Raw genomic sequence first — 9,146 nt, 5'->3', positions numbered from 1 at the left:
CGCCAGTCAGCAGCCGCCAGAGCCGCCCGCCAGTCAGGAGCCGCCAGAGCCACCCGCCAGTCAGGAGCCGCCAGAGCCGCCCGCCAGTCAGGAGCCGCCAGAGCTGCCCGCCAGTCAGGAGCCGCCAGAGCCGCCCGCCAGTCAGGAGCCGCAAGAGCCACCCGCCAGTCTTTTGTTTATGTATGTTTTTTATTGTTTGAGGAAAATATCTATAATCATACAAAAATAGAATAGTGGAATACACAAGGTGCAATTAAAAAATGTGGTTGTGCATGAGGAGTTTTACTCTTGTCATGTCAGTCACTGACATTCACTCAATTAGCCATGTCAGGAAAAAAAATGTTAGATTGGTAAGTTAGTCTAGCCAGCTATCTAAACTTGTAGTAATCATGGCCGAATACCAACTGTTAGCTGAAAAACTGCAAATTTCTTCTCTCGCCCCATAGTAAAATGTGTAGAAATGCAGAAAGCTTGCTTTAAAACTGCAACATTTTCATAACTCCCCATGGTAAAATGTGTAGAAATGCAGAAAGCTTGCTTTAAAACTGCAACATTTTCGCAACTCCCCATGGTAAAATGTGTAGAAATGCAGAAAGCTTGCTTTAAAACTGCAACATTTTCATAACTCCCCATGGTAAAATGTGTAGAAATGCAGAAAGCTTGCTTTAAAACTGCAACATTTTCGCAACTCCCCATGGTAAAATGTGTAGAAATGCAGAAAGCTTGCTTTAAAACTGCAACATTTTCTTAACTCCCCATGGTAAATGTGTAGAAATGCAGAAAGCTTGCTTTAAAACTGCAACATTTTCGCAACTCCCCATGGTAAAATGTGTAGAATTGCAGGAAATTCACCTTAAGCTGTTTTTATCTCAATATCAAATCATTTCTGGACAAGTAATTACCTTACTGTGATTGTTTTCAATTCAAATGGTCAAAAGCAAACAAAAATAGCTTCTTAGCCACGAGCAATTTCTCAAGCAAGGATTTTGCTAGGACTGTCTAGGAGTGGTCTGAGTGGGAAGGAGAAAACTAGCTGTTATTGGCATAGAGGGTTGGAACTCCCTTTTAGCTTAAACAGGCAGAAATTGCAGGCGGTCTATTCAAACAGCTCTTACACTAAAAGGGCATTATCATAATTTTGCTAGGTGGCTGCTAGCATGCTAGGTGGCTGTGCTAACGTCTTTTAGATGATTTTATTCTTAATTAAGAGCTGTTATAAATGAACATGCTCATCAAGCTTTATCTCTGTTTATTATTCGTTTGGACACGGCTCACTGGTTAACCGATCCCACTGGGCACAGATGTCAGTTTAACGTCTAGTTTTGATTTACATTTGATTGAGTTGTCAACTAATGTAAATTCACCAAAAAATGCACTACGTCATTGGATTAGGTAAAAATGTCAGTGAAAAAAAGACAATGTCATTACGTTGATGACTTTTTGCAAATCCAATTCGTTTTCCACGTTGATTCAACATCAGAACATATATTTTTGGTGTTGAAATGACATGGAAACAACGATTGAATAGTTTTTTGCTCAGTGGGATGGTTCTTTTTGATACATTTCATTGGATGGTTGCAAAGGATGTTCAGATGAAAAACATTGGATGAAACTCTTTTGATTGCAGTGTAAACATGCTTATCCTTTCTCTAGAGATGGGCAATATCCATCTACTAAGTTTTGATATACCGTTATAGTTTCTTAATACATGAATGTCCTGTCATATCTCTCCTAAAGGGAAATATCAGACTGCATTACAAATGGCTTGCTTAACAGTTTGCCATTAGTCCGTGAATGTGCTTCTCTCTCTCTTTCTCGTCATTTTCCACCCTGGTTTGGAAATCCCTGGTTCAGTCAAATAAAAGCACTGTCTTCTGTGGGGGAAAGGGACTGTAGCATGCCTGGGGTTTTACAGGCTGTCAGGTTTCATTTGTCATCCCATGTTCCACTGGCCCTGTGGTTGATAAATGCTACGTCAGAGACAGAGACAGTGGCTCTGTCTCCTTAGTCACACGTGGCCTAATATTGTCCACAGGAGAGGAGAGCAGCTAGCTGACATCTTCATCGCAGACTGTCTGTAATTAGCTTAATCTCCATGGAGCCATGCCCTGTCTGGCTCGGCCTCTCAGACATTCTCTCTCTCTCTCTCTGTCTATCAATCTATCTCTCTCTCTCTGTGTGTGTGTATGGCCTGTAATACAAGATCCAAGACACATGAACATATACAAGATCATACAACAGAATGTCTGTACATAAAGCAAGAACTCCCAAAGAAAAGCAAAGAAGCTGCACATCGTTTATTGCAACTGTATAGTGATACATGTTAGCTTTGTTACATTATATTACAAATATATTTTATGTACAGACAAAATGTGTTGAGTCATTTTACACCAACAATACAGTACAGTATACATTGTTCCTTGGTTGCAAGCTAAAAATTGAGTTTTCATGTCAGAAAGCAATATTGAAATATGACAGCTGCATGTAACCTTTATATTTGATGAAATATCACTCTACCATCTAGACTTATGATCAAGTCAGTTGTCATTGAATAGTCGTGGCCAAAAGTTTTGAGAATGACACAAATATTAATTTTCGCAAAGTTTGCTGCTTCAGTGTCTTTAGATATTTTTGTCAGATGTTACTATGGAATACTGAAGTATAATTACAACCATTTCATAAGTGTCAAAGGCTTTTATTGACAATTACATGAAGTTGATGCAAAGAGTCAATATTTACAATGTTGACCCCTCTTTTTCAAGACCTCTGCAATCCGCCCTGGCATGCTGTCAATTAACTTCTGGGCCACATCCTGAATGATGGCAGCCTATTCTTGCATAACCAATGCTTGGAGTTTGTCAGAATTTGTGGGTTTTTGTTTGTCCACCCGCCTCTTGAGGATTGACCACAAGTTCTCAATGGGATTAAGGTCTGGGGAGTTTCCTGGCCATGGACCCAAAATATCAATGTTTTGTTCCCCGAGCCACTTAGTTATCACTTTTGCCTTATGGAAAGGTGCTCCATCATGCTGGAAAAGGCATTGTTTATCACCAAACTGTTCCTGGATGGTTGGGAGAAGTGTCTCTCGGGGGATGTGTTGGTACCATTCTTTATTCATGGCTGTGTTCTTAGGCAAAATTGTGAGTGAGCCCACTCCCTTGGCTGAGAAGCAACCCCACACATGAATGACCTCAGGATGCTTTACTGTTGGCATGACACAGGACTGATGGTAGCGCTCACCTTGTCTTCCCCGGACAAGCTTTTTTCCCGATGCCCCAAACAATCGGAAGGGGGATTCATCAGAGAAAATGACTTCACCCCAGTCCTCAGCAGTCCAATCCCTGTACCTTTTGCAGAATATCCGTCTGTCCCTTATGTTTTTCCTGGAGAGAAGTGTCTTCTTTGCTGCCCTTCTTGACACCAGGCCATCCTCCAAAAGTCTTCGCCTCACTGTGCGTGCAGATGCACTCACACCTGCCTGCTGTCATTCCTGAGCAAGCTCTGTACTGGTGGTGCTCCGATCCCGCAGCTGAATCAACTTTAGGAGACGGTCCTGGCGCTTGCTGGACTTTCTTGGGCGCCCTGAAGCCTTCTTCACAACAATTGAACCGCTCTCCTTGAAGTTCTTGATCATCCGTTAAATGGTTGATTTAGGTGCAATCTTACTGGCAGCAATGTCCTTGCCTGTGAAGCCCTTTTTGTACAAAGCAATGATGACGGCACGTGTTTCCTTGCAGGTAACCATGTTTGACAGAGGAAGAACAATGATTCCAAGCACCACCCTCCTTTTGAAGCTTCCAGTCTGTTATTCGAACTCAATCAGCATGACAGAGGGATCTCCAGCCTTGTCCTCACACCTGTGTTAACGAGAGAATCACTGACATAATGTCAGCTGGTCCTTTTGTGGCAGGGCTGAAATGCAGATTAAATGTTTTTGGGGGATTCAATTCACTTGCATGGCAAAGAGGGACTTTGCAATTAATTGCAATTCATCTGATCACTCTTCATAACATTCTGGAGTATATGCAAATTGCCATCATACAAACTGAGGCAGCAGACTTTGTGAAAATGTATATTTGTATCATTCTCAAAACTTTTGTACTTCGGTTTTTCTGGACCCTGTACCTTGGACTACTGTGCCACACAAGCGTTATGCATAGTTGAATGATATACATCATTGTTTACTGTGAGTTTGTAAGACAGATATCAGGTGATGATTGTTGGCAGTACCAGACTATTGTATCTGTGCCTCCTTTAACATCCGTGGTAGACATTAGATTGTATATCTTAACAAAGATGATGGCTAATGGTGAATGAATTGCAGGTATACACAACATGAGTACCTGTACCAAGAAATATGATTATTGTTTCATATAAATTACTCACTTGAAGAGCTTGCTTTAAACAAAATAAGGCTAGTCACTGGATATAATGTCCTGTGTCATCTTCATTCTAATAAAAATATTTATTGCATTATAATACATACAGACTTCAATATAAGATCGCAATCCCAAGCTCCTTAGTGTAAGTACTGTGAACTGACGTACTCTCTCCTAATTTTCTTTTTATCTTTGTTTTATCCCAAATGAATCACACCGTTCCATCAGTTCTAAGGCAGCAGTACACCTTAACAGCCACATTTGAATAGAATTTGAAGGGAAAGAAGCAAGCATAAAGCTGTGCTAGTGCATATGTTTGTCTTTGGAGCAACATTTGTTTTTATTATGGATCCCCATTAGCAGCAGCTACTCTTCCTGGGGTCCAGCAAAATTAAGGCAGTTATATACAATTAAAAACATAACATTACATTTCACAACACATTAAATGTGTGTCCCCAGGCCACTACTCTACTACCACATATCTACAACACATAATCCATGTGTACGTGTGTGTATAGTGCGTACGTTATCATTTGTGTGTGTGTGCCTCTTCACAGTCCCTGCTGTTCCATAAGGTGTGTTTTTATCTAGGGTTTTTCAATCTGATTTAACTGCTTGCATGAGTTACTTGATGTGGAATAGAGTTCTATGTAGTAATGTGTGCCTCCTATAGTCTGTTCTAGACTTGGGGACTGTGAAGAGACCTCTGGTGGCATGTCTTGTGGGGTATGCATGGGTGTCGGTGCATTCAACATGTAAATACGTCTCACAAATACAAGCAGTGATAAAGTCAATCTCCTAAATTTTGAGCCAGGAGAGATTGACATATTAATGTTAGCTCCCCATGTACATTTAAGACCCAGCCGTGCTGTCCTGTTCTGGGCCTGTTCTTTCCAGTCGCGTGGCACCTGACCACACGACTGGACAGTCGTCCAGGTCCGACAAAACTAGGGCCTGTAGGACCTGCCTTGTCAATAGCGCTGTTAACAAGGCAGAACAGCACTTTATTATGGACAGACTTCGCCCCATCTTAGCTACTGTTGCATCAATATGTTTTGACCATGATAGTTTACAATCCAGGACCATTCCAAGCAGTTTAGTCTCCTCAACTTGCTTAATGGGCACATTATTCATTACAAGATTTAGATGATTCTTAGGGTATAGTGAATGATTTGTCCCAAATACAATGCTTTTAGTTTTTGAAATATTCAGGACTAACTTATTTCTTGCCACCCATTCTGAAACTGACTGCAGCTCTTTAAGTGTTACAGTTATTTTACTTGCTGTAGTAGTTGAAGTGTATAGTGTTGAATCATCAGCATACATTGAAACACAGGCTTTACTCAGAGGCAGTGGCAGGTCATTAGTAAAGATTGAAAAAAGTAAGGGGCCTAGATAGCTGCCCTGGGGAATGCCTGACTATACCTGGATTATGTTGGAGAAGTTTCCATTAAAGAATACCCTCTGTGTTCTGTTAGACAGGTAACTCTTGATCCACAATATACCAGGGGATGTAAAGCCATAACACATACACTACCATTCAAAAGCTTGGGGTCACTTAGAAATGTCCTTGTTTTTGAAAGAAAAGCACATTTTTGGTCCATTAAAATAACATCAAATTATTGATCAGAAATACAGTGTAGACATTGTTAATGTTGTAAATTACTATTGTAGCTGGAAACGGCTGATTTTTTTATGGAATATCTACATCGGCATACAGAGGCCCATTATCAGCAACCATCACTCCTGTGTTCCAATGACACGTTGTGTTAGCTAATCCAAGTTTATAATTTTAAAAGTCTAATGGATCATTAGAAAACCCTTTTGCAATTATGTTAGCACAGCTGAAAACTGTTGTGGTGATTACAGCAATAAAAATGTCCTTCTTTAGACTAGTTGAGTATCAGGAGCATCAGCATTTGTGGGTTTGAGTACAGGCTCAAAATGGCCAGAAACAAAGAACTTTCTTCTGAAAGACATCAGTCTATTGTTGTTCTGAGAAATTAAGGCTATTTCATTCAAGACATTTCCAAGAAACTGAAGATCTCGTACAACGCTGTGTACTATTCCCTTCACAGAACAGTGCAAACTGGCCCTAACCAGAATAGAAAGAAGAGTGGGAGGCCCCGGTGCACAACTGAGCAAGAAGACAAGTACATTAGAGGGTCTAGTTTGAGAAACAGACATGTCCTCAACTGGCAGCTTCATGAAATAGTACCCTCAAAACACCAGTCTCAACGTCAACAGTGAAGAGGCGACTCCGGGATGCTGGCCTTCTAGGCAGAGTTGCAAAGAAAAAGCCATATCGCAGACTGGCCAATAAAAATAAAATAATTAGATGGGCAAAAGAACACAGACACTGGACAGAGGAAGATTGGAAAAAAGTGTTATGGACAGACAAATCTAAGTGTTCGGATCACAAGGAAGAACATTCGTGAGATGCAGAAAAAATGAATAGATGCTGGAGGAGTGCTTGATGCCATCTGTCAAGCATGGTGGAGGCAATGTGATGGTCTGGGGGTGCTTTGGTGGTAAATTGGGAGATTTGTACAGAGTAAAAGGGATCATGAAGAAAGGCTATCACTCCATTTTGCAACGCCATACCCTGTGGACGGCGCTTAATTGGAGCCAATTTCCTCCTACAACAGGACAATGACCTAAAGCACAGCTCCAAACTATGCAAGAACTATTTAGGGAAGAAGAGGTCAGCTGGTATTCTGTCTATAATGGAGTGGCCAGCAAGGTCAACAGATCTCAACCCTATTGCGCTGTTGTGGGAGCAGCTTGACCATATGGTATGTAAAAAGTGCCCATCAAGCCAATCCAACTTGTGAGAGGTGCTTCAGGAAGCACGGGGTGAAATCTCTTCAGATTACCTCAACAAATTGACAACTAGAATGCCAAAGGTCTGTAAGGCTGTAACTGCTGCGAATTGAGGATTCTTTGACACAATTATTATTTAAATTAAAAATCATTATTAATAACCTTGTCAACGTCTTGACTATATTTCCTATTCATTTTGCAACTCATTTCATGTATGTTTTCATGGAAAACAAGGACATTTCTAAGTGACCCCAAACTTTTGAACGGTAGTGTACGTTTTTCCAGCAGCAGATTATGATCGATAATGTCAAAAGCTGCACTGAAGTCTAACAAAACAGTTCCCACAATCTTTTTATTATCAATTTCTCTCAGCCAATCATCAATCATTTGTGTAAGTGCCATACATTTTGAATGCTTTTCCCTATAAGCGTGCAGAAAAGCTGTTGTTAATTTGTTTACTGTGAAAATGCATTGTATCTGGTCAAACACTTTTTTTGTTTGTTTACTAAGGGACTTTGAAGCAGCACGATGCTTCTCCTTTATTGCTTTTCCAAGGCTTAGATATTGCACTTTCTATGTCATCGTCCTCTTGATCTGGTTGTGTGAGGTTCCATTGTATCAGAGTTCAAGAGCTGTTGGAATTTAAGTTCGTGGAAAGGAAATAGTTTTGCCATGGATACCTAATGAAAGGTGTTTGGGTTCGGTCTTATCATCATAGATACTTTCTTCAGGGAGTAGGCCCCTCCTCTGAATTCAGCCCAGTAGACTCCATCTTGGTAGCGACTGCGGTAGTGTCCACCTCTATACCATACTCCATTGAGGTTAGAATGGGCACATGCATTGTACCACCAGCCTCCCTTCTGGTAGTGGGCACAGTTACCTGGGTTGAAGCAAATATTAGTTAGACATCATTGTTGAATCTCAATCAAAATCTATTGTCGGCCTATGCACTAGGTTAAATGTCAGTTAATTTGGCAAATTGTCAGAACACTGAAGCTTTTATCTCACATTTCTGCTGTTATAGTGATAGTGCATGCAACTGTATGATCTTGACATTACCTGTATACACATCATGGTCTCTGTCCAACGTAGTGAACTGTTTGCCGTTGTGCCAGGTGAGGGAGTCTCCGGCGTTGCCATGGTAGCGGCCCACCCTGAGTTTGTAGAAGTCTGCCTCAGGTTCCAGCCTGAAGCTGGCGTACTCTGCAAACACCTTCCTACCAGACCAGTCCTCCAGAGTCACCAGCAGCTTGTAATTCCCTTGGTTGGTCAGCCAGTAGATGTTCTCCAGGCCCAGCCAATACTCTCCATCTATGTTTCCAAAGCCTTGCTATGAGGGGAAAATATACATACAACAGTCAACATCATGGGCTTTACACAAGTCCCGTCAGCATTATAGTACAACGGTTTAATTTGTTTAATTTGTCTAACCTTAGCAATTTCTTCTTAGCTAGCTACTTAGCCGTCTGTGTATAAAAGATAATTGCGTAATTATCGTATTCCGTCGTCTATCGTAGTCCACACTGCTATCTGCCCAGCAGCTAGCAAACGTCCACCGTCTACCGAATAGTAGTATAACTTTTCATTACATTTCATTATAGTACAACGGTCTGATTTTCATTTTCACTACAGTACAACGGTTTGATTTGTTTGATCTTAGCTAGCTACATAGCCGTCTTTGCATCAAACATAATTGTGTAGTTATTGAGGTTCGCCAGCCAGCTATTTTCGCCCTAACGTAACGCAACGTAGCCAACACTGCTAGCTAGCCAGCTTGCCACCGAATAGCAGCATTGTAGAAACGAGTGCATTACAACGGAACGACTTGATCAGTGTAGTGTTGGCTGACTACACAGTTGTCTTTGCTATCTTTGATTTTTATTTGTTCGATCTTAGCTAGCTACTTAGCTGGCTACATAGCCGTCTTTGTATCGGTGATAATTG

General features: G+C 41.1%; 1 protein-coding gene across 2 annotated transcripts in view; it reads right to left on the bottom strand.

Annotated features, from left to right (window-relative positions):
- Positions 1-2,282: 2,282 nt before the first annotated feature.
- The window catches only part of LOC129826236 (angiopoietin-related protein 2-like), a 32,287-nt gene continuing 25,423 nt past the window's right edge, over positions 2,283-9,146 (bottom strand). For both annotated transcript variants that reach the window (XM_055886739.1, XM_055886738.1), the window contains 2 exons: positions 8,262-8,532; positions 2,283-8,082 (listed from right to left, as the gene is read on the bottom strand). In XM_055886739.1, coding sequence (XP_055742714.1) covers positions 7,883-8,082; positions 8,262-8,532 — 471 coding nt within the window. In that variant the 3' untranslated portion in view covers positions 2,283-7,882. The remainder of the gene's footprint in view (positions 8,083-8,261; positions 8,533-9,146) is intronic.

This window comes from Salvelinus fontinalis, chromosome 28 (genome assembly GCF_029448725.1).
Source record: "Salvelinus fontinalis isolate EN_2023a chromosome 28, ASM2944872v1, whole genome shotgun sequence".
In the NCBI taxonomy this organism is placed as follows: Eukaryota; Metazoa; Chordata; class Actinopteri; order Salmoniformes; family Salmonidae; genus Salvelinus; species Salvelinus fontinalis.
The sequence above is the reverse complement of the archived record's forward strand: the minus strand, read 5'-3'. Positions and strand labels throughout refer to the sequence as shown.